We start from the raw sequence: 27,352 nt of genomic DNA on the forward strand, positions 1-27,352 counted from the left end.
AGTGCTGAACTTGTATTTTTAAAAAATGCTTAAAATTTTAACTAGCTGAGTAAAATTGGATATCCATATTTGATCATGGAACAATGTGACAAGTATTCTTTTATCCATTTGTAGTTTTTCTTTCGAATTAAATTAAACAATAAAATAAATCATATTCAAAAATACTTAAAAATATTACTTGAAACCAAAAGTGAAACAGATTATTTTTAATCGTATGGCAACAGAATGACAATTCATGAAATGCGGCCATTTTCTGCTGTAGTGGGTGTTGCGTGACTGACATTTTAAGAAACGAATTAAGTCTGTTACTTTCCATTTAATTGTAACTCCGACAGTACTTACAATAAACACTCTCTAAAATCTCATTAAGAACTAAATACCTTTAGCATTTGAAAGAATTCCTGTCTATAGTGAGAGGTATGGCCGACCGGGAAGATAATGTCTACAAAGCCAAGCTTGCTGAACAAGCAGAGCGGTATGATGGTGAGTAAAATATACATATTGTATACTTTGCTGAAACACTATCATTTGATAAATACTACAGCTTTTAACTTAAAGCTCTGATTACATTATTAAACTGGATTGCATAACTATTAACCATGTCATAATGGCCAATAGGTTATCAACCCTAAAGTTTCTGCGTGCCATAATACGCATTAATCTCTAATTATTTTTAATTATTGCTAAAAAAATTCTGTGTGATACTGCTGCTATGGAAGTCAATTAATCAAAACTATCGTCGATTTCTTAATTCGAATTTAATAATTCATCACTTCAGTTTCCTCATGTGATAGATGTAACTGTCAAAATTCGAAATATTTAAGTATACCTCTACTTTTTGTAAAAATATATCAGTAATCCTTTCTTTTACCCTCATTATTAGGTTTTTAATATACCACAAACAACTTTCAGTAGTATTAAATGAATATTTTTATCTGTATCTTGTTAATCAATTCAATCTATATCAGATATTAATTAATCCTCATCATATCTGTAATTCAAATTATTAAGCTGTTACAATTAATATCTGGAATTGTGTAATTCCTTCCCATTTGTTATTAGTTTTGCATTGGTCTAACAAAACATTTTGTCTTGCATAACAATTACCCTGCCTAGTAATTTGGCAGAAAGTTTAAAATCTATGCTATCTTTCTTTTATTATATTTTTATAATTTAAATTTAAAAGAAATTTCTGGATTGTTTCTGTACTGGTCTCTAATTATTTTGAGAGAAAAAAAATTATGAAATTAAATTTACAAATCTAAGGTTTAGTTAAATAAATTTATAATAGTGAAGTCATTTTTCTTTTGCATCTTTTTTAATGTTTTTAAGATAATGTATTAAACAGTTTTGAGATAGTTATTGGTACTAGTCTAATTTGATTCATTATCTGTATTTTTTCTATACCATTAAAGTGACATTTCATTGATAATGAAAAATTTATCAAAAGAAATAATTTATGGGCATAAAATTATATTTCTAGTATAGATTAATATATAGACTAAAAATCAATAAAGTAATGTTAAGCTGTCAAATTATAATTTTGTATTAGCTGTATGTATAACTATTTGCTGGTGATAAACATTTCAATTATATCTATTTAGTTTGTTTATTTGAATGCTTTATAAATTTTAATACACAGTGTTTATCAATATTGAAAAAAAAAAAACATTTCTGCCTTGAAAAACTTAGTTTTTTTTCTTCCAATTTGTGAAAGTTATTTTTTTTAAAAAAGAAATTGAAATTTAAGTACCTTAAGTTATTTGTGCCTGGCAAATTGGAGAAATATCTAAAGCTTTTTGATCTGAACTAAGTTGCTCTTCATTGGATACATGACAAATCACCTCCCTCTCTTTAACTGTGTTGTTAAATGCTGTTAGCACACTATATCAGATGATTAAATGTTGTTAGCACACTATATCAGATGATTTAGCTGATAAATATGAAAAACCGTTACATTTGCCAACCCTGCTTATTTCAATATTTAAATAGTAATCTGATGTAGTCACATATATTTGTTCTTTCTTCAAATCTATTAAATATCAAATTATTTTATCTTTGTTTCATTCATTATTTTTTTTTTTACTAAAAAGCAGGTAATTAAGGCATGTGCAAAGGACCTCAAATTATCAGCCAAATTTCTAGTCTTAGCCAAAGGCAAATTTTTACATTTTTTTTTTAATAATAAAAATATTTAAGTCAGAAAAATAAATTTGCTCTAAAGTGAACTGTTTTATAAAATACCAACACTGACATTTAAAAAACTCTGCGAAAATTGCTAATCATTGAAGGAAAAACTACCTGAATTTACGAGGAAATCCTACTGAATCCACCTTGTCAGAAACTGAAGATTCAAAATTTGAAACACTATTAAATATATCGCAGTTTGAAAATTCATGGAGATGACCAAATAGTTGGCAGAGTGAAAACTAAAAAACATCTTGAGTTGAAAAATAAGCACTTCAAGCAGTATGCGGAAGCAGAATTGCATTTGTATGGCATCATTGGTCAAAAGGGATGAAAATATGTTTGCCTGGTTTGTTTTTCGGGTGAAACTGATTTTTGAACTAAATGAATTCACATGAATTTCCAGTAATTTCGGGGTCACTACAACCCAGGGTTGGCAAGTTTTTGACACATGACGGTTTTTACCGTCATGTCAAGAACCTATAGTTTTGGTAAAACTATTTTTATTTGAATTTAACTGCTTATAATTTAAAATTAATTCATATTTTGGCAATAAAATTAGAAAAAAGTTGTTAAAAGATATTTAAGAACATATTCTTGCATTTTCCCAACATGATTATATCAAAACATACTATTTGAAGTAAAATATTAGGATACTAAACGAAATTTTCAACATTTCCTAGCATCATTTTGTTTGGCATATTACATTACTGAAGAATGTCAAGAATGATTACTTTCATTCATAAAATCTTGCTTTGAGAAACACTTGTACACATAAAAAGAAAGCCTCATAAAATAAACTTTTTTTATCAATTTTGCTTTCAATATTTTACACAGAAATGAGACATGAAAAAGCCTAGGAAACCCTTTTAGAGATACCTTGCAACAGCAATGTTAAAGGACTCATCCATACTAAACTCAGAAATCGACTGGGCAATGAAAAATGCGCAAAATTAGTCACTTGCTATCATATGCTTCGGCATCGTGACCCCGACTACTGAACATGTAATTCTGTTTGTAATTAGGTTTAGTTTAATGTGCTTTTTCAACTGAATAAAAGNATTCATGGAGATGACCAAATAGTTGGCAGAGTGAAAACTAAAAAACATCTTCAGTTGAAAAATAAGCACTTTCAAGCAATATGAATATGCGGAAGCAGAATTGCATTTGTATGGCATCATTGGTCAAAAGGGATGAAAATATGTTTGCATGGTTTGTTTTTCGGGTGAAACTGGTTTTTGCCAAGCGTTTTTAGTTCACATGAATTTCCAGTAATTTCGGGGTCACTACAGCCCAGGGTTGGCAAGTTATTGACACATGACGGTTTTTATCGTCATGTCAAAAACCTATAGTTTTGGTAAAACTATTTTTATTTGAGTTTAACTGCTTATAATTTAAAATTCATTTTTTGGCAATAAAATTAGAAAAAAGTTGTTAAAAGATATTTAAGAACAGATTCTTGCATTTTCCCAACATGATTATATCAAAACATACTATTTGAAGTAAAATATTAGGATACTAAACGACATTTTCAACATTTCCTAGCATCTTTTTGTTTGGCATATTACATTACTGAAGAATGTCAAGATTGATTACTTTCATTCATAAAATCTTGCTTTGAGAAACACTTGTACACATAAAAAGAAAGCCTCATAAAATAAACTTTTTTTTATCAATTTTGCTTTCAATTTTTTACACAGAAATGAGACATGAAAAAGCCTAGGAAACCCTTTTAGAGATACCTTGCAACAGCAATGTTGAAGGACTCATCCATACTAAACTCAGAAATCGACTAGGCAATGAAAAATGCACAAAATTAGTCACTTGCTATCATATGCTTTGGCACCGTGACCCCGACTACTGAACATGTAATTCTGTTTGTAATTAGGTTTAGTTTAATGTGCTTTTACAACTGAATAAAAGTTTTTAACTTGACAAAATGGCAGTAATTCTTGACTTAGAGTTTGCTAGTAATTACAAGTTTTGAAAGTTTTGTTTAGCTTATTTCTAATATTTAAGAAATGCCAAATTTTAAATTCTTCTTTTTAGTTTTTGAATTTATTAATAGTTCCAAGCTTTTTTGTTTGTTTATTTCTAACAATTAAGAAGTGCAAAATTTTGAATCCTTTGCAAATCAAGCTATAATGATAAAAGTAAGTATCACTATTTTCAATAAGTATATTGAAGTATATTGTTTATCCTTCTATAAGAATACATGTATACAGTTGCAAAATCAATAGCAATCATTTACAAAGGCAATTATGTAAAAATAATATATTGTTCGCTATATGCCATAAATAAAGAAAACAGTATGTTTTTGACGGTTTTTACCACTATCGTGTCAAAAACCAGTTTTTGACGGCAAAAACCCAACCCTGCTGCAACCTATTAGATTGTTTTGCTGAATTTACTATTTTATCCATTTGGCAAGATTTCGAATGCTTAAGCGTGGGTTCTGAATCTTTTTCTTTTTATAAATTAAAGATACATTAGTATATGTCTTGATATATGTTATTATTCTAGAAATGGTGGAAGCAATGAAAAAAGTTGCTTCTCTGGATCTCGAACTTACTGTAGAGGAGCGTAATTTACTGTCAGTGGCTTATAAAAATGTTATTGGAGCACGCAGAGCATCCTGGAGAATTATCAGTAGCATAGAGCAAAAGGAAGAAAACAAAGGTGAAAATACTAGATTGGAAATGATCAAGACCTATAGAATCCAGGTAATAAAGATTTATACTTTGATTTTGTCTTGTTTTATAATGACATTAAAATTCACAAATTATTTAGTCTTTTTGTGTTACTTTAATTGCAATTTAATAATGTCTTCTAAATATTTAGGTTATAGAAAGAAAATATAAAACTTTCAGAAAATAAATTAAGGAGAATTCAAGCCTAATGTATTTTCTTATTCATGTTAGTGTAGATAAAATCATCTGTATGAGGATTTTATTTTCCTGCCAGCTGTTTTATTTCATTTCTAATAAATCTAACCTGTAACTAATCAAAAGTGAAGTTTAAAAAAAAAAATTTGTTTAAAAATGAATATGGTAAAGTTTTTAAGATTTTATATGAACGTATATATGTTTATATATTATGAAAATTTACCTTTTCTGTGAACTGTAGATTTACAAATGTTAATTTTTAAGATCATGGAGCCTATAAAATCTTTCTTTAAATGTATTAATGCAAGTAATGCTAGTTGAACTTGATATACTTAAACTTATTTGTTAAATTGCTACTTTGTGTCTATATGACATCCCAATGTATATTTCACCAGTTTATTATTGTGCCTTAAATATAGATTAAACTATTTTTCTATTTTTAAAACCAGGTTTAGGTAGTTAAATTGCTCTGTTAGACAGGATAATAAAAGCACAATTCAAATATCTTTTTATTGTTAGTTGATGAGTACATCCTATTGTCAGGGATGAGATTTTTCCGCTTTTTAGCGGATTTCCGCTTTTTTCACTTTTATCACTTGAATTTCAGCTTTTTTGTCAAAAATTCAGATTTTCTAAAAATTTCAATTTTTTTATAAATATTCCGCTTTTTCAGAAAATTTACCGATTTTCAAAGAGAAACAGAAAATTCAAGCTGCATAGCTACCAAACCTTTCTCATTTTTACTTATTTTAGCTATTTTCTCTCCGTTTACTCACAGCAAATAAGATTTTCGGAATTTTTTACCCGCCCTCCAGATAGATCCGATTTTTGTAGTACAATCGACGCTGCTTCTGACAAGCCATTTAGAGGTCCCAAGCCTGGAATCTGCTAATATCTCGATCTNTTTGCAAGATCTAACAATATGAAAAAAAAAATTTTTTTTTTTTTATAAATCACATTTTTGGATACACATTAAATATGAAAAAATTCCATCAGTTTGGGAAAATGCGTATTATATTTCGACTCTCACATAAATGAAATTTATGACTGTTAACTAGTTTTAATATTGGAAAATTTTTTGAAAAAAAAAATTTTAAAAATTTGATGCCAAATATTTTTTTTTTAAAAATACCAATTTTTTTAATATTTTTCTCTGAAAAACTACAGATATATAAAATTTTTGAAATCAATTTTGACACTAAATATGCTTTATATAGTACGTGGAAGTACCATAAAATTAATTGGAGTATAAGATAATTACAATAACTAATAGTCTGCATTGAAGTAATGAAATACCGATTTTTCTACATACTTAATTATTTTTTATCTCTCATAGGACCCTCTATGGGCCGAAACGAATGTTGCCCCCTAAAATTATTCCTCATAAGGCATACATCCCACTAGTTTATTTCAAAATTGGCGAGTCACACTTCCCTAGTTTCCCTTGTGAGTGAAAAAAATAATTTTAGCTGAGACAAACTGAGCCAAAAAGAGATTTTAACTGAGACGAAATGCAATTTCTGGTGAGACAATTTGATATTTTGCGAGTAGCATCCCTGATATGATAAAGTTTTTAAGATTTTATATGAACGTATATATGTTTATATATTATGAAAATTTACCTTTTTTGTGAACTGTAGATTTACAAATGTTAATTTTTAAGATCATGGAGCCTATAAAATCTTTCTTTAAGTGTATAAATGCAAGTAATGCTAGTTGAACTTGATATACTTAAACTTATTTGTTAAATTGCTACTTTGTGTCTATATGACATCCCAATGTATATTTCACCAGTTTATTATTGTGCCTTAAATATAGATTAAACTATTTTTCTATTTTTAAAACCAGGTTTAGGTAGTTAAATTGCTCTGTTAGACAGGATAATAAAAGCACAATTCAAATATCTTTTTATTGTTAGTTGATGAGTACATCCTGGTGTGTTTTGTGTGTATATTTAAATTTCAATTTAAAGATATTGTTTGTTGATTATAATATAGGTAGAGATTTTGTGTTTAATGTTAGTCATTTTCCTTGTGCAGACACAATTTTTAATTAGGATGCCATCTGGCTGAATAAAAATAAAACAAAATGTTGTGATTTGAATCTGTCAATTTGAACATTTGCTTGAAATTGTTTTAGTGATGATTTTAGTCAGACAGGTAAGTTAAGACAAATGTTTATAACATGCAGACCTGCCAACTCTCCTGCTTTTGCCTCAAATCTTCGCCCTCGGGCCTTCAGGGTGTTTTCTCCTGATTTTTTCTATTTAGTGCAAGATAGAGGAAAAAACAACAATTTGTGCATTTCCTTCCCAACTTGTGCTTCAGATCATGCTAAGCATTTATTTAGAAAAATTTTGCCCTATAGCAACATCACTAAAAATTACGGTGAGTGTGAACCAAAACAGCAGCAATAACCAATGAACTTGCAAAATCTGTGTTGCCACTCACATCAAGTTTAACATTTCCGTCATGTTTTCTTCTAGTTAATTTTGTATTAGAGTTTGTGAAACTGGCAATTATATTTTATGTTCTTTTTATGTTTATAATATTAAGTTAGAGAACTTACGATACGTTGCGTTTAAGAGAATTCAATACGATTTTCATCTTTATGATGTAAATTTATGCATCCAACAAACCATGTAAATAATATATTGTAAATAGTCCTATTATTCTGAGTGTTGTACTGTAAAATAAAGTAATTAGAAGCAAAAGAATCTCGAGTCATAACAAAGTGACGTCCGTGACATAGACATTGTACTATGCATTCCGATGTGAAATAGAAGACGGCAAAATTACGAACAAGATATTACTTTGTTAAGAATAAAACAGGTACGGGTAATTTTGGCTGCTTCTGTTATATCTTTTTTAATGAAGTCTCCTTTTATGTAGAGTTTATACGTTTGATTTGAATTAAGTTTAAGAAAGAAAAATAACTCTAGATTTAGAATAAGTAGAAACTGAGGGCTTTTTAAGTGAATTTAGTTAATAAACTGACAAAATATTATTTACATTAAGAATATGGATGCTCTTAAAGTGAAAAGAAAGTCATTAAGAACAACTTTTACGACCACATCGAATAAGTTGGCGCAATATTTGGTGACACCGGAAACTGTTGCCAAGGATATTAATCAGTTGCACGCACTAAGGTCACAATTGCAAGATAAATTTTCTCGTTTGAATGAAATTCAAAATGAAATATCCTCAGTACTTTTAGAAAATTCTGAGACCGTTGCTGAATACGAAACTGACTTTGAAGCAGCGGAAAATTATAGAGATAATTATCTTGAACTAGACGCAAAAGTCGCAACTTTTTTAAATAAGGACTCTGGATCCATTGCCAAAAGTTCTTTAGAGGATAATGCCGTGAAACTAAAATTACCGAAATTTGAATTGAAGACATTTTCTGGTGACCCTAAAGAATATCTCACATTCTGGAGTATATTTTCAAATTATACCAATCTATGGTACCTGAGTCCAGAGCAGCAAGATTAGTTTCCAGTTTCCCAATAACAGCAGAAAATTATCCAAAAGCCATTAAACAATTAAAATTAAGGTTTGGTCGAGAAGATCTTTTAGTACAAATATACGTTCGAGATCTTCTTTCTCTTGTTATGAGAAATGCTACTGCCGGAAGGAATTCTTCTGATTTAGCTACCCTCTATGATATGCTGGAAACAAAGTTAAGAGCTTTGGAAAGTTTGCGACGTACGAAAGAGAAATTTGCTGATTTTCTAGAGCCTCTTGTAGAGTCATGCTGACCTGAAAATGTTATGCGAGCCTGGGAACGGAGTAGAATTTCTGAAAATACTGATGACGTTACCAGTCAGAGATCCCTCGAAAAACTAATGTGTTTCTTGCGCCATGAGGTCGAATCTGAAGAAATGATGGGTTTAGCTCGTGAAGGGTTTGGTAGAGATAAGGGAAGTGGCGAGAAACGAAAAGATTACCCCAAATCGATCCAAACAGATGAACCTGTTGCTACTACACTGAGCGCCAACATATCAGCAGGAAAAAACAATTGTATTTTCTGTGACTGTTCACATCCAAGTCAAGACTGTCAGAAAATAGCAGAAATGAGTTTTGAGGACAGAAAATCCCGAGTTATACAAAAGAGATGCTGTTTTGTCTGCCTCAAGTCTGGTCACATGGCAAAAGGATGTCACAGTAATGTAAGATGCTTAGTTTGTAAACGCAGCCATTACACAATACTTTGTCCAGATCTACATAAAGGAATTAATTCTTCATCTAAGGACAAAATAGCAGGTGATGAACAGAAATATTGTTTACGAATCGTCCTTCTGAACGTGAAATATATCTCAAAACAATTACGATCAGACTTCGAAACAGAGACAAGGAAGTCTGTGTTTGTGTACTAATGGATGATGGATCACAGCGTTCCTATATTGAAAAGAGTTTGGCTGAAGAACTGAAACTTTCTCCCTCTGGAAGCGAAGTGTTTTCTCAAGGACTGTTTGGCGGAGGAACTTCTCCTGCTTCAGAGCATAAGAGATATATGGTAACTGTTGAAAGTTTAAATCGCAAATATACGACTTCAATATCTCTTCTTGACCAGGCAAAGATTTGCTCAGAGCTACCAAGGATACAGGATAGAAGTTTACTTGCTGATCTAGCTTCTCGAGGAATAAAATTAACAGATGTTGGAAAAGATACGCCCCCTATAAGAGTTCTTCTAGGAGCTGATGTACTTGGAAGAATTCTGACTGGAAAAATAAAAGTGTTAAGATGGGGAGTTTCAGCCAAAGAAACCTTACTAGGTTGGGCAATCTTAGGTCTAGGAAGAAAAAAGGTTAACTTAGTCGCATTAAGTTTGCAAAATATGGAGTTGCCAAAAGTATGTGATTTAGACGTTTTAAGCATTGCAGATCCCATGGAAAGATCCAACAAGCAAGAACAATTCGACGTCGAATTGTACCCGTGAAACGAAAAAACTTGTGAATTATTCGTAACTTTTAATTTCTTGAAATGTTACAGCATTAGATTTTTGTATTGCTTCAGAGCAATACAAAGGTGGGAGTATGTTGCCACTCACATCAAGTTTAACATTTCCGTCATGTTTTCTTCTAGTTAATTTTGTATTAGAGTTTGTGAAACTGGCAATTATATTTTATGTTTATAATATTAAGTTGGAGAACTTACGATACGTTGCGTTTAAGAGAATTCTATACGATTTTCATCTTTATGATGTAAGTTTATGCATCCAACAAACCATGTAAATAATATATTGTAAATAGTCCTATTATTCTGAGTGTTGTACTGTAAAATAAAGTAATTAGAAGCAAAAGAATCTCGAGTCATAACAATCGGAGATATCTTGGACACCATTAGGCAAAATGTTTTTTCACTTTCTAATGATGCCAGTTTTTTTTTTTTTTAAATAATGCTAAATCAGCAGCATCTGCAGTTTTAAAACAGTAGCAGTTAGAAAAAAAAAATTTAAGAAATACATTTATAAAGTATTGTATTCATTATTGACATATTTTGTTAGTTTTGAACTTCTTACTAAATTTGAAAAAATCAAAAGATATGTTTTAATATAGTTCTATAGATCCTTATATTTTATAGTAAGAACACATATCTTTATTAGTCAGTGTCAGAATCTTATTGTGATCTATTTTATGTAATGTAAATAATATATTTTGAAATAAACTTCTTGTAGGAAGTGTGAATCAGGTTTGATTTTCAATATTGCGCTATGTCGTGATACAGAAAGAGTCTCCTGCTTTTTTATTTTCTAAGGTTGGCAGGTCTGAAATAATATATTTTGAAATAAACTTCTTGTAGGAAGTGTGAATCAGGTTTAATTTTCAATATTGCGCTATGTCGTGATACAGAAAGAGTCTCCTGCTTTTTTATTTTCTAAGGTTGGCAGGTCTGAACATGTAACAAATGCATCTTCCGAAGTTCTTTCGTGCCTAGTCTTCTTTAATATGCTTAAATTTTCTCTTTATTAAATCTTATAACAGATTTTTAAAGCTGTAGCATTTATATCTCTTGCCTGAATTATAACCAGGGTTCCCACTGATTTAAATGGACCTTTTTTTCTTCAGAAAATTGACTACTATTTATTTAATTTAAAAAAAGGGTATGGATTTATATCAATATTAGTTTTGGGGGGGGGGAGATTAAACACCAAGTTCGTCGAAAGCTGTGAATAGTCTGCTTTCAAGTTGATAGTAAATTGGAAGAGTTGTAAACAAAAAGTTTCAGGTGGCTATCATTAATGTGGATAGTAATGTAATCAAAGTTGTTGTGATGCAAGGACAAATTTGTTATTGCACTAATGGAGAGGAGTTATTAGGGTTTCAGTTAGGTACATAATATTTTCTGCAGAATTTGAGTTATTAGAATTTCATTTTAAGAATCAATTTTCTTAGACATTAATTATTTGTTTTTGTGCGAGCTAAATGTTAAGGTGGATATTCATTAATTTCATATTAATTTGAAATGCATTTTGTTAATGCATTTCAAATTAAACTTATTGATGTGAAGATAGTATTTTTGGGGTGTTAAATTGAGTAATTTAGTGTAGCAGTTCAAATTTTGAGTGTTGCAAGTTAAGTTTTCAGAAGAGAGAAAACTCCTTAGACAGTTATTATGGACGTAATTGATATGTGATGAAAATAAGGTTTTGCAAATAATGATTTATTTTGGATTAATTCATTGTTGAATGATGTGTGATAATTTAAAATTTATAAATGGAATTATAGCTTTCTGGTGAATTTTTATGCATTTATATTTTGGAGGATTTTCTCATTTCGTTTTATAATATAAACTCTAGCGGTAACAGAAATGGTGCCTGGTGGAAATGATTCAGTATGTATCTGCAATATTTAATTTAACCTACACTGATGATTTTATAAGTGCTACTGACGAGGATACGTTTTTTCACTATGTTATTAACAGGTGCTTACTGATAGTGAAACTATTGTCTAGGGGTTAAGATTTGGCATCAGTTTGCACTTTTTTTCTACAAAAACAGTGGAGTACTGAAGGCAAAACTGTCTCAAAATGCGCCAAAGCTGTTTGGTGACAAAAAAAATTTATTTCAAAACTGGTACGTACTAGCAAAAATCAGTTCCAAAAAAATATGGAAATGGGTCTAAAAGCGATCTGCTATTGACATGAGTTTACAGCAGACTGAACTTGGAATGTTATAAACGAGTCACATCAAACATCGTAATTGTGTTTTACAAATAATAGTTTCTGCTTATGTAGTTTTAATGCCAGAATTAAATAAACACTGTTTGAAATAATGAACTTGGTAAAGAAGAAAAAAAAATTAACTGGTAATTAACAAAAAACATAGTATTAGATAAAAGAAAATTCATAAATGCTTTAAGGTCAACTGTACAGTAAAATTCAAGAGTTTCAAATTTTAATTATTTGGAATCTTTAGTGATAAGAAATAGTTCCATAAGTGATATTAAAGCCAGACTTACAGCAAGAAACTGATATCACTACAAAACAATTATGAGAGCAATTATAGTCTAAAATTACTTGCAGTTGATACCTTGTTTTGCAAAATATTTATAGCTAAAATCTTGAAGTCAGACTTCAATACAATCTAAAACTTTCTACAAACAAAAATTACAATTAAAACGAAAAAACTTTATGTAAGCAATTAATTACCTCCAACTCATTTAAAAACTCTCGTCACCTAATTGTGATAAAAACTTCAGAATTTTTAAGTGTTTTAATTTTTTATAAAATTCTATATTGTGTATGCCAGCAAATATTTTTTTTACATTTCGTAGGTTTTATTTATTTATTAATTTTTGTTTTGTTTTTGTTTATCTAAACTAGTTATTGACCTTCAATGTTATACTTCACTTTCTTTTGTATATTTAAAATCTAAGTTTGTCCTTTTTAATCATATATGAAAATTTGTATATGAATTAAGAAGTATTAAGATTTTTTTTAAATCTAAATTTTCTTTCTCTAAGATGTTGCTTTGTAAAATAATACTAATGAAAAAACTACAAGAATTTGGGAAGAAATTTAAAATATCTTACATGAAGTAAATGTGAGCCTTTATCACCCAAATTGTAAAGTTATTCTTGTTAAATTGTTTGTTTTTATTTTAGGTGGAAACTGAACTGAAAGACATTTGCCAAGATATTCTGGATGTACTTGATAAACATTTAATCCCTACTGCCTCAACTGGAGAATCTAAAGTTTTCTATTACAAAATGTTAGTATTAACTTAAGACAGAGATATTATTTATTCAACTATACTGATTGTTTTATTTACTTAACATATAAGGAGTATTAACTGTGTCCTGATAAAAGTGGAGCTTTCTGGGGTTAAAAATAATTATAAAATGCTTTGGCTCTGCATCAACATTTTAGTAAAGCATTATGTACCTCAGAACCTAAATCAATGCAATTCTCCCATTTGCTGAACAGTTGAAACTTTAATATCTCCTAAAAGCAGAAAGTAAAAAATCTTATTAGTGTTGCATAATTTGCAGTCACATCCCTGTAAGACAATTGGTATTAAACTTAAAATTATGTCGAATTTGAATAAAATTAAAAATTATAATACAGTAGGGAATCGATTATCCGGAACGATCAGGACCATCCCTATTCCGCATAACTGATTTTTCCGGTTTTCTGAATCACTACAGAAAGCCGTTTTTTTATTGTTAAATCCAACTGAAAAAAAATATTTGGAAATAATCTTAAAAAGAAGAAAAAACAATGAAGTAATACACTAATGATTGTTTCCAAAATGATGGTAAGGTAAACATCTTTCAAAAAAGAAAGAAAAATCTTATGAGGAAAAGAAAATAATTTTTTTGAAATGGCGGGAAAATTTATTGAATTTCGTTCCGGTTTTCTGAATTCCGGATAACGGGTTCTGTACTGTATTTACCTCTCCTATCGATAAATTACGTTAAATATGCAAATTTTTTTCTTTTAAAAAAGGTTACTTATTAATTTTTCTCCCTGTTTTAAAATTTTATGAAATTTATTTTTTATTTCTTAATGTTTTCTTTGTAAACATTTTGTAAAATTTCTTGAATATTAACAAATTAAATTATATCACTTTGCGAAATGATCCGTCAAAAAAATTTATGCAAACAATACTTTTTTATTTGAGAATACTGGGCTTAAATCAGAAGTAGATAAAAATGTAAATATAATATAGACATGTAATATTTTGATTGATCTTCTGAAATTGCATAGGGTAGGACATTTTTTCGCTCTATCGAAACTAAATAAAATTACATTATATAAGTAGTTCGCACAAAATTTTTTGATTGACTTATTTTTAAAATTATGAATGAAATTTATTTTACTTCGCACAATTATTTTTAAAGTAAGGCCAGAAATATTTTTGTTCACACTTGAAAATCTGCACCCTGTACATACACTTTTTTCTTGCTCAAATTTCAGGTATTTTTTCAATTATTTTAATTGTTTTTTGCAACATTTTTGGATTTCATTTATTTGGATTCAGTTATTTTGGTTTTTTACCAAACTTATCCTTGTGGTATGAATCAATATAGTTCTATAAATATTAAAAAATTTTGAAAGATCGAAACTAGTTACGAGAGTTAGTTAATGCGTGAAGAAAGGCTTTTGCATTGAGATTTTGTTTGCTGAAAGTTTTTCATTTAATCTAAGTTTATATGTATGTAGCTGTATATATATATTAATTTATATCCAATCAGCAAAATAACTTGGGCTTGATTTTATGAGACCCGTTAAGAAGCCAAACAAGGGAGAAGTTAAAAGATATGTATATGAGAAGAGAAAAATTTTAATAGTGGGCGTATCCTGATAATGATTTTCTTTTAAAAAAAAAAAATAATAAATTTTAATAGTACTTAGAACATACTTATTTTTTGTTGAAAAATGTGTATGTACTTTGAAATGCTACTAGGCAGATAAATACTTGTTTTAAGCATTACTATTATCTTTCTTTAGGAAAGGTGACTATCACCGTTATTTGGCTGAATTTGCTACTGGCAATGACCGCAAAGAAGCTGCTGAGAACAGTCTTGTGGCTTACAAGGCTGCCAGTGATATTGCAATGACGGAGCTGCCCCCAACCCATCCTATCCGCCTGGGTCTTGCCCTTAACTTCTCTGTTTTCTACTATGAAATCTTAAATTCCCCTGATAGAGCATGCAGATTAGCAAAAGCAGCTTTTGATGATGCCATTGCTGAGCTTGATACATTAAGTGAAGAAAGCTACAAGGATTCTACTCTGATAATGCAGCTGTTGCGTGACAACCTTACATTGTGGACGTCAGATATGCAGCACGATGGTGAGTAACATTTTGAAAGAAATTGGGTATCCTTTTGTCTAAAATATATAAGCCTTTTTTTTCGTGTGTTGTAGCTTTCTATAAAATTTTAGGACTTAGTAAATATATTAATGAAGTCGATAACTTATATTCAGCGGTTACTATATAGCGGAAGAAGCCCTTAGTTTTGCTTTAACCTACGAAAGTAAAAGATGATTACTCGTAATACAAAATTATAAGATGATTACTCGCGATTGAGCCGTGGGAGAGTAATCTTCCAAATATTTTTTGAAACTTTGTTTACTGTAATTCATCTGATCTCACTTTCTCAAAGCTATTAAATTTAAGATAAACTATCCCTAACTTAAGCTGGAAAACAAAATCTGGGGTCCATTTAAAAATGTTCATATAAGTCAAAAAGCATAGTATATAATCGGGGGTCTGTCCAGGCCGAATTTACTACCGTTTAGCGGTACCTTCACAAATTCAATTTTAGGTAAAATGGTAGTTTCACAAATTCAACTTTAGGAAAAACTAGTTTCACAAAATACTATTTCTTAAAATTTTATTTTTGTATCCCTTAAGAAACGATAAATCTATATTTTAACCATGTTTTTGTATTGATTTTTTAATTTATCACAATTTATGTCTAAATTTTCACAAAAGGTACCTTTCACAAAAACTTAGACAGACCCTTGATAATTTTTATTTATTTTTTTGTTCACGTCTGTATTAGGTTGGTTACTTTTTAAATCACTTGATTTTTTTTAATTGTTAATTTTAATCACCTGGTAATTTTTTTGAAGAAATAATTAATTTATGTGGAAAATATTTTATATATAATATTTATAAATATATTTACAAGCTTCTGATTATTATTTTTTTGGGGGGGGGGTTAATTTTATTGATATTAAACCTTTATTTAGAAAAATAATGAGAGGGTAATTTATGCAAATAATTTCATGTTCAAAATGACTAATAAGTTTTCTGTTTCATTGGCATATTTCAATTATACTTTTTCAGGTTTATGTTTATTTTGATGCAATAAATTTTAAAATTTAATAAATAATTGCATATATGATTAATAAAGAAAGACTACATGTTCTGGCAAAAGAAAATTTTTATTGAAATTAATTTATTTTTTATTTAATCTCTTGACTGAAAAATTTGGTCTGTGTCATGGTTAAAAATAAAAATGTTAATTTCATATTATTCAATATTTTATCATGGTTTGAAATTAAATGAATTTTTATATCTAAATGAGTATTTTAAAGCATTAAAATAGAAATAATAACGCAAAATATTCATTTGAAAAGGAATTAAAAAATTCTAATTTTAATATTTTGTTATAATACTTATTTATTAAGAAGATAAAAGAAAGGCAAAATTGTTCCAGCCTGTACTCTACGTCTGTTCTTTTCAAAGTTACATATATTATAATCTAAGTACACTAAGTCCAGGGTGCGTACAGACTCCTTAGAAACTCCTTGGAAATTAAAAAGTCTCCAAGGAGTTCTTGGAACTACTTAGATTTTCAAATTAGTCCTTAGAAACTCCTTAGATTATTGCTTTGCATAGATGAACTTGCTAAGTCCGCTGAGAAATTTGCTGTCCAAGCTGGGAAACTAAATGATATGCAGTGGTGCTAGTGCTGCGCCGATCCGAGCCAATTGTGGAAACCTCAGGGTGCGTACAGACTCCTTATACTCCTTGGAAATAAAAAAAGTCTCCAAGGAGTACTTGGAACTACTTAGATTTCCAAATTAGTCCTTATAAACTCCTTAGATTATTGTGTTGCATAGATGAGCTTACTAGGTCCGCTGATGAATTTGCTGTCCAAACAGGGAAGCTAAATGATGTGACTTAGCTGTCAAAATCTAATAGTTTAAGAAAAACTTTAAAAAAAAATGAATTGCAAGAGTTAGAAGAAAAAAATAACAGCAAATAATTTTAATTTTACATGTTACAAGCAAACTTAGTTAATAATTTACATTGATTTTTTTTTATTATTTTTTTATTTTTATAAAATGCCTTAGATTTTCTTCTGTATTCAAATTTAAAAATATAAGATTGGAAGGTTTTTCTGTTTATCTTTAACATCTGCACTATGTACTTAAACCAGGTTTATTAGAATATTTGAATATGGAAAATGAATTTATGTGTGAAAGTGATAACTTTGTTTTTCTTGATTAAGTTTGACAAAGTCAAAATCTATTTCAAAAGAGCTAGAAAAAATATCTCATACAAAATACAGTCAATTCGCTATAACTCGAATATTACTATAACTCGATTTTTTTTTATGAGGTCCCGACCCTTTTATCTTCAATTTCATGTTAATTATTCTCTATTACTCGAATTTTACTCCCTTTAACTCGATTTTTTTGGGATCTTTTAAAGCAAGAAAAAAAATCTAGGAGCTGATATCTTGCCCCTTCCTTTGCAACACACACACAATGTCTTTCGCACTCTTCATGGAGAAGCTAAAGCTGTCCCTCTTGAAGTATGTGAACAGTGGTTAAATGAAACGTTACCAAATTTACTTCAAGGATACAGTTAAAATGAGGTTTTCAATATTGATGAAATGGGTTTAATTTTTAAATGTCTTCCAAATAAGACTATGATGTTTTAGGATGAAAACTGCTATGGGGGTAAAATGAGCAAGGAAAGTTTGACTGTCCTAGTTGGAGGAAATGAGTCTTGGACAGAGAAATTGCCCTTAGTTGTTATCGGAAAATACCGAAATCCCCGATGTTTCAAGAATATAAAAACATATCCTTTGGATTACAAGTCTAACAAAAAGTTTTGGATGACATCAGTTTTATTTGAAGACTATGTAAGAAAATTGGATCAGAAATTCTTCGCTAAAAAAAAAAAACTGATACTCTTTATGGATAAATGCACAGCGCATTGTGATCTACTTAATGTGAAAGCATTAAACTTGCAGTTTCTCCCGCCAAACACAACAGCAAAGTTGCAGCCAATGGACCAGGGTATCATAAAGTGCTTCAAACAGTCTTATCGAAAATGGCTTGTCAGAAAAATGATCTTAAATTTTATTAGCAATTAGAAGATTTGCAATTAATAAGCATTAATTAAATAATCCGACAATATTTTGAAAGTCCAAAACCGAAACTAACGGTAAGTCGAACTTCCGATATGTCGAAGTTTTCCGTCAGTCCCATCAGATTCGAGTTATCGCGAATTCACTGTATACATTTTTACAAGTTCTTATAATAACTGCTTTTTAATTTTCAAAAAAGACTGTCTAGTTATCTTTTAAACAAAGTTTTTAAATTTTTGATAAGTTTCGGATTAAAATTTTGAACTCCTTGGATTTCTTCTTCTGATCTCCGTATGAACCCTGGGAAACCTGCTCCTACATGCCCCAAATTGAAGTATTTGGTATTTTGCAGCAACCAAGCTACTGCCATGTGAGTTGCTCTGGATTCAGTGGGAAGGATTCTTGCACTTTCATGTGCAACTCTGCTTTGTTTTGCAATATATTCTCAATTTCAGGCTTCATTTTCCACTCTCTGAAATGGAACCAAAACTTCTCGAATTTTCGGGGACCAACTAAACATTGCAAAATTTTAATAGCAAGAGAATTTTATTTCTCTTGTTAATTTCATACCCATAAGTGCTATCAACTTCGTACATGGCAAGCTAATGGCCTTCTTGCGCTATTCTATTTATAGATTAGTAGTATGATGTTTGAATTAATTTAAGGGACCATTCACTGAGTACATATTTTCATGTTGATCCTCAGAGCAGTCAAGAATCACAAAGCTTCATAACCTCAAATTTCCATCTCCCCTTTATTCATTAATTTAATAAAGATAAAAATTGAGTTTCTTAAACGTAATTTTTTTATCTGAGGGACCATCCACTAATTGCATATTGTATTTAAACATTAATTTTACTTAATTGATTTTTTTTTAATAAAATTTTTCTGTTTTTTACTTATTGCATTTTATTATTGTATTATTACTTTCAAAATTTTCAGTGCTCTTATTTTGTTCAAGGAAAAAACTTAATAATTAGAGGCAAGCATGAAGAGAGGGGCTTGCAATATTTTAAATGCAGCAAAAAATCTTATGTTTTTCAAATTTGTCATTCAAAAATACTTTAATTCTCTTTAATTATTTACAAAAATACTTAATGATTTAAAAATGATCTTTGATTTAAAACAATTGATATAAAAAATTTTATTATCACAGATTTGTGAAATATTATGAGTGTAGGGAGAATATAATAATTTACTTCTGACAAATTTTTTTAGCTTCAATACTCATTGAATTTGCATTTAAAAATTATTTAATTTTTTTTAATCATTTCATTAATGAAATACTGTACTAGGTAACCAATTTTAATAAAAATTTATTAGGGGCTTAATTCTTTACATATTTTTATGAATTCAGTATGATCAATATTAATCTTGTTAATGTTTTGTTAAATATGCTATTATCAATAACATTTATTAAAATTTTAAAGAAAAATACACTCGATAACCTTAAATAATAGTTAAATTAATTAGACTTGAATTATCTTTTACAGAATTAAATAAAGTAATTATTAATTTAGAAAATAGTATGAGCCACGTATATTGAATTTATTTAAATTGCTTTTGCCAAAAGCTCTTTTTTTTCTTAAAGAAATATTTTGGCTGTACTATTAAATTAATTTTTAGGTCTTTTCCAAACTGAGACACCATTGATTCACTTGCTGTATGATGAAATGGTGTCTCTAGTTAAGGCATTGTTAGGGCGTTTTTTAAAGAGTTCTGCTTTTCTTAGTTTGTCAGGAAAGGACTTAAAATCATTGGATGTAGAAAACGCAGATATTTGGCAAAATTCAAATTTAATAGATGTTGGACTAGATACCACAAATGTGATTACATCCTTATCTTCTTCAGAAAAAAATTCTATGTATTTAGGTGCCAGGTCTATGGCATGTGCAAAAAAGTTATTAAAGGCATTGCCTTTTGAAAATAGGTTAGTATTCCATATTCAAGTGTTGCATCCTGTAATGAGAATGGAAGGCACTTCTATTAAGGCATCTTTGTTCCTAGATGAATGGACGAGGTTACATAGAAAACCAGAAGGTTATTCTTCTGATTGAAATGAATATGCACCAATGGATACGTTTTGGAAAAACTATTTTGTGAAGATAGAAAATTTGAGAAATATCAAATATCCTCTTTTAGCAAAGCTTTTTAAATCTCTTTGGTGCATACCACATGGGAATGCTGATGTTGAAAGAAGTTTTAGTGTGAACAAAAAGCTACTTGACAATAGGACAAGTTTAAATTCACATAGTTTTATAGGTTTGAGACAAGTTGTGTCGCATATCAACAAAATAGGGAGTTTAAATAACTTTAAAGTTGACAAAGATATGATTAAAGTGGCTCGTGCAGCATTTAAAAATTATTCTGCTCGATTAGAGGTTAAGAAAAAAGAAAGTGAAAACACTGAAACTGAGGAGAGCAGATTGAAAGCTGCTGAAATTGATTTGCAAAAAAAAATTGAAGGCTTCTCAGGATCTCTTAGCCACAGCTGAAAAAAATATTAAAGATGGGTTAAATAATATAACATGTCGATTATAGAAAGCGAACAGATCCTCTTATCTGAGGAAAAGTCGAGGTGAGCAGAATATTTAACAGCATTGGAAGATACCAAATAGAAACTTAATTTTTTAATGCATGGACTTTCATAAAAATGAAAAAAAATAAGACACGTTATTAATGAACAAAATTGAAAATTCTTGTTATTAAATTCTTGTTTTAATTCTTTTTATTACATATGCTCCAAATCTTCGTTTCACTGCTCCAAAATTGCCTTTTTGTTGCTCTAAAGCCACATTTAGCCACTTGCACCACTGGATATGACTTAGCTGTCAAATTCTAGCAGTTTAAGAAAACTTTTAAAAGAATAAAAATTGATTTGCAAGAGTTAGAAGAAGAAAAATAACAGCAAATAATTTTACATGTTACAAGCAAACTTAATTAATAATTTGCTGTGATTTTTTTTCTTGCTATAAAATGCCTTAGATTTTCTTATGTATTCAAATTTAAAAATATAAGATTGGTAGGTTTTTATGTCAATCCTTAACATCTGTACTTTAACAAGATTTATTAAAATATTTGAAATTGGAAAATGTATTTATGTGTCAAAGTGATAACTTCATTTATTTCTCTTGACGAAGTTCGACAGTCAAAATGTATTTCAATAGGGATAGAAATTAAATTCAAAATATACATTTTTGCAAGTTCCTTATAACTGCTTTTTAATTTCTAAAAAAAAAAAAAACTATCTTTTACACAAAGTTTTTAAATTTTTGATAAGTTCTTAAAATTTTGGACTCCTTGGATTTCTTCTTCTGATCTCTGTATGAACCCTGACTAAGTCTTAAAAATTAAACTGTGTATATTTGTGTATTACGCATTTATATTTTAAAGTCAAATAAAAAAACATGAGCCCAAGTTCATTTTTTTTTTTTTAAAAAAAACACCTGGGTTTGTGGGTGAGTCAAAAACCCTGGTGTTTGCCTGTATAAAAGTGAAGTTTTCAGAAGCATTCGTACTATTGAAATCATAAAAATATATACATAAATGTGTCAAGCATTTTTTTTACTTCCCCTAATAATTTCAAACCAAAATATATTTTTGACATTAATATAAAATTTTAAAATCTGGTTGGAAAAGTGCTGTTTATTCCTTAAAATTCCACCCAAAGCAATACCTTCAAACTTGTCGTCATGTCTATTTCTTTATAATTTTTATTCTTGTCTATACGTGAAGAAGAGCAGTTTTCCCGACACGGATCATCTTCACTATGTCAGAACTCTCAGGCAGCCTTAGTTAAGATAAAACATTTTCTGCACAAATTGATTAGCCCTTAACTAGTCGCTCTCGCATTTTGACAAAAAAAAATTTGAAGAATTTTTTTATTTACGAATTTTTTTAAAAAATAAGATAAAAATAGAAATTCAAAAATTTTATGTACAAAAACACTTTTCAAATATTTTAAATTTGAACAACAAAAAGTGTATTTCGGAAGCATTTATCTGCAGAATGTTAGCTAGTTTTAATAAAAATATTGATGCTAGATTTTTATTTAAATTGTGTGAATATGAATCTTAATGTGTGGTTTTTATTTCACAAGAATACAAATATCTGTTTAATTTTAAAATCGCATGAATATGAATTCTCATGAATAATTTTTAAGACACTTAAACGCAAATCATGATAGTGGCTCTTAAATCTTGTGCATACGAAACATTATGCCTGATCATAAATCGCATGAATAGGAATCGTGAGGTTCGAATTGTGTTATAAATCCTATGGGTATAATCTTAACTCTCATTTGCATCAGTAGGAAAAAATTTGATGTTTCTTTTTTAGTAATAGTAAACAATTTTCCTCAAACTGGATTCACACGTTAGTTTATATTATACAGATCTGCTCTCAGGTAAAACTGATATCCCACTTAATGGGGGACTTTTTGTTTTCCTCCTTAGCCTTTCATTATTAAGAATTTTAGTATGAATTGTTAAGTATTGTTATAGTTAATAGTATTGAGCATTATTAATGTAATCAGAACTTTGATTTCTAAAGGTTAAAGAAAAAGTTAAGTGTTAAATTTTACTTATTGCTAAAGAAACCAAAAAATATTTTTAAATACAATTTATTGCGTCAAAATTAAGTCTATAACATGAACAGTAATTAAAAGTATCTGTCACTTTCAGTTTACATAATTTAACAAATCCATTATTAACACATCTGTTTAGCGTCATTGACCAAATTATGACTTTTTTGCCATAGCTTACAAATGACTGATCTGAGATATTTTATAGGTGAAGGAGAACAGAAAGAACAAGTTCAAGATGTTGAAGATCAAGATGTTTCATAAGTCATTTTATATTCATAAATAATGTGTTCCATTAATTTGTTACAATGTGAGATGGTTTTTTTTTTTTTCTTTTATTGCCATGTAGGGTATTTCCTTTGCTCATATTCGATCAGCAGATGTTTTGTGTCTGTAAAAGAGTGCGAGAGAGTGTTCCCTCCTAATCAGGAACTTGTCAGCCGCAATTACTTTTGGTTAAATGTATATTTTTAGACCACGTCTGAAATTAGGTTGAATTTGTTTTGTTTATGTCTACTCAGAAGTTATGTATAAATTTTTTTTTTAAATATTTTTTTATTACTTAATTGTATTTAATTTATGTATTCCTGCATACTGTTTTGTGCTTACCCAGAAAACTGTGCATGAACTATTTGAGTTTCTTTTTTTAAAAAAAAAATTATTTAAACTTATTTTTCAATATGTCTGTATGTATGCATGTTTAAAAAACTATGTGTGCGGAATTCCGCTTTTTACTAAATATGTAATGGAAAAAGGTCTTTATTTAAAATAGCCTACATATATTTGTGTGTGTATACTTGTCTGCTTTATACATTCTTTAATGCTTTTTTAAACTAACAATTTTTTAATGTATTTCATTTATCAAATTAAAAGTGTTTGTGATCGTTTTAGCAACTTTCTCAAAATGAGTATTTTGTCAGTTTTAAAAAAAAGGAAATTATTCACATTCAAATTTTACACACACAAACATATACTCACTGAAATTTTTAGAGCATAGTTTAAAAGCAGCTATGACTTGGCAAACCTTTTTGCTTTTTTCTCATATCTATCTATATATATATATATATCTATATCCTTAGAGTTCAATTAATTCCCTTCAAAGCAATTTTTTTTTGTCTTAATTTTTAATTTATGAGAATATTTCACACATGAAAAGAAAGAAATATCCACAGACATTTTCATACTCAGGCATAAGTAGTGTAGCTCTGCGTGTCATCCTAGCTACTATAGAATTTTTTGAAGGAAAAAAAATAGTTTTACCTTGATGTGACGAAAATTGGCATATAGGGAAAGGTATGAGTTACTTGTAATTGCTTTTAGATGAGAAATTACATTTGGATTTAGCTTTGTCAAATTAAAAAAATTTTTTACAGTACTTTACGTTCAGGATCACTTTTTTGAAATAAAACATCTGCTTTGAGAAAAGATTTTTTTTTTGTTTTGTTCACTAAATCTTGTACAATTTTCTTACAGCAATCTATTTTCGTAATTATCGACTTGTATTTTAATTGATTTTGACCTTAAAAGAAGTACTTGAATTTTTATTAAAAATGTTGCAAATATATCTTTCGTGTTGTGACTGTTGACCTCTATTTTTATTGTTCTTAAACACACACTTTTAGCTTTAATACTTGGTGTAGTTTGTTTAAAAGCAAAGAAATTAAAAAATACTGGCTCGTATCCCATTTAATGCATTGTATTCACTAATTTTGGCTCAAAGTTTAACAATTTTTTTTTCTTTTTTATTTGTACGTTTCTCGTGAACTGGTGCTAAAATTCTTGTAGCTTTTTCCTATAAGGATATCTCTGCGTCAAGTGTTTAGTGTTTGATGTAAGTGGATGTCTAAAAGTCTTAATGATATTTACTTAACTTGATTTTTTATTTAATTCTCCATTGCAAATTTGAACAATCTTAAAACTTCTATTTTCACTGAATATCTCAGTGCAATTCTAACCTGCAAGAATTTTTTTCACCAAGTTTATTTTAACCGTAAATTTTTAACTCGCTTACACTTAATAAAACTGTTCTATAGATTGCATGATCAACTGTCAAAAAATTTATCTTTCGTTCTGCATTTTTTGTTGCGGCATTAAAAATGAATTATATACAGAATTAAATCAAATTTTCAACAACCAAAAAATTTCCAGTGCCTTGGAATAGTGATAATGCAGTTGCAATGTAAATTTTTTTTTTGATTAATTTTATTTGTGAATTTAAAAATACTAACCATTAAAATTTTACAATTCACTTTAAATGCATTTCTAATTTAGTCATTGACAGTCTACTTATTCCTCATAGGCTACTGTAGTACTTGCTCATCTCAAGACAACAAAATAAAATTGCTTTTTATAAATAAATTAAAAGAAATCTTTATTTGTGCAGTGAAAAGTATAATTTATTGAGCCTCCAGAATATCTGTACAAATGTAAAACAAAATTCCATTCCTTGTGTATACAAGTGGTACTGTATTTCTGACATCTTTTTCATTCCATCTGTAGAACAGAAAACATTGTGTGCTTTTTGTACAACATATTTGTTAGTTATTGCTATATATACAGTCATTCCAGCGGAATGTAGAAGATATCTCAAAGTGTGTTTTATGATGTAATAAACTAATAAATGTCACATCCTGGTTTCCTTTCATCTTTTTAAAATTGTTGTCCAACTCTTATAAAGAATTTTCTAGAGATATAATTCTATAGACAGTTATAATTCTATTTCTAGAGACATTTATAGATATGAGAGAGAAGAGCATGTACTATTTTAAAAAGTATCCTTAATTTCTAACGTCAAAAGTGTCCATTTCGTAATCTTGAGGAATTTTTTTCAGATTTTTTAATAAAATATTTCTGACATTTTTAAATAAACAAAAATGCTTCAGTCGACTTGAAGTGGTCTGGTAATTGTCTCAGGTGAAGAAGTTCAGAAAAGCAATATTATTTATAAGAATTAATATAATACATAAATGCTGATTGAATTTATAGGGATGAAGCCTATGTTAACTGTCATTTCATAAAGTTTCTTTCTGATCTAGAATATCTCTTCTTTTTTTGGGGGGTGCGTGTTACAAGATTAACTAGAAAGTAATCTTCTGGGAAAACATTTTTGGATATTGATCGAATTTTGAAAAGCTTTGTTCTTGAGCTTTCAATGGTAAAAAAATCAGTAATGTGCTTTCGCAGAAAGTTAGTAACTTCATGAATTGAAGTTCTTTATTGAATATTGAAGCAAGTAATAAAGCTAAATAATTAGATTAAGCAAAACTCTTATTTAGTAGCTCATCTCATCAAAATATGAACTGTGTTTGGTATTATCTGGCATACTTTTGCTTGAGATAACACTTATTTAAAATTTACTACAATGAAGTTACTTTTTATTATTATATTCGAGGGGCTGTGAAGAATCTATCATAAAAATGTACAGTATTGGTGCAACTGTTTATGAGTAAAAAACTTATAAAATATTTTTTTACACATATAAGAGTACAGTGCAGTGATCAAAATTTATCATTGGTGTCGATAATGCGATGGTGATTTTTTACGGTTCCCATGTTCATTTTCTCAGTAAATTTGCTTTTTAGTTTATTTCAATTACAACTTATTACCAAAATTAGTTGAGCATCATTGGCGACAAGTTTTCGTGAGATTCATGTTCCTTTTTTAGAGCTAAAGGTTACAGGATCACAGCTACACGTATTCTTTATTGGCCTTCTTGGTGACTTTCCGTTATTAGATTAAGCAAAAAATATTTTTAGTAATAAATCCCATCAAAATATAATCTAACTGTATTCAGAATCCTCTGGCATAATACTGTTGGCTCGTGATAACTCTTGATATTTAAAATTTACCACAATCAAGGAATTATCTTCTTTAATAAATATCTTTAAAAGGGCTGTAAAATTTCTATCTTAAAAATGTGTAGTATTTCATGCAGCTGTAATCGGCATCAAATTTACTCAAAAATATTTTGTACCAATATAAGGATATATTTCATACCTATTAGCATACCTGCCAAGTCTCCTGTTTTTTACGACTATCTCCTGTTTACTCGTATGTCCTCAAATTTCTCCGTATTAGTTGAAAGAAATTTTTGGCAATAAAATATCCGCTGATGAAAAAAATACTTCTTATTCCTCAACAGATGGTGCTATTGTCAGTGCTGCAGTATGTTGAGTGTTAATAGTTTGAGTAATTATAAATGACAGTTTAAAAAAATCTTCAGATTAAGATTTACATTTTTTACTTCACACTAAATGTAAGTGTCTTTTGACTTACATGATGCATCAAAACTTAACTCGTAGCCTAAAAAATTTCGCTACTAAAATCTCCGTTATTTTATTTCTCCAATTATGATGCCA

General features: G+C 29.0%; 1 protein-coding gene across 1 annotated transcript; it reads left to right on the forward strand.

Moving 5' to 3' along the window:
• Positions 1–70: 70 nt before the first annotated feature.
• On the forward strand, positions 71–25,620 carry LOC107449234 (14-3-3 protein epsilon). Its single transcript, XM_016064710.3, has 5 exons — positions 71–483; positions 4,711–4,910; positions 13,180–13,286; positions 15,029–15,372; positions 23,203–25,620. The coding sequence occupies exons 1-5, from the start codon at positions 420–422 to the stop codon at positions 23,256–23,258; spliced, it is 771 nt and encodes a 256-aa protein (XP_015920196.1). The 5' UTR covers positions 71–419; the 3' UTR covers positions 23,259–25,620.
• The last annotated feature ends 1,732 nt before the right edge of the window (positions 25,621–27,352 follow it).

The sequence above is a fragment of the Parasteatoda tepidariorum genome, chromosome 7 (genome assembly GCF_043381705.1).
Source record: "Parasteatoda tepidariorum isolate YZ-2023 chromosome 7, CAS_Ptep_4.0, whole genome shotgun sequence".
Classification (NCBI taxonomy): domain Eukaryota; kingdom Metazoa; phylum Arthropoda; class Arachnida; order Araneae; family Theridiidae; genus Parasteatoda; species Parasteatoda tepidariorum.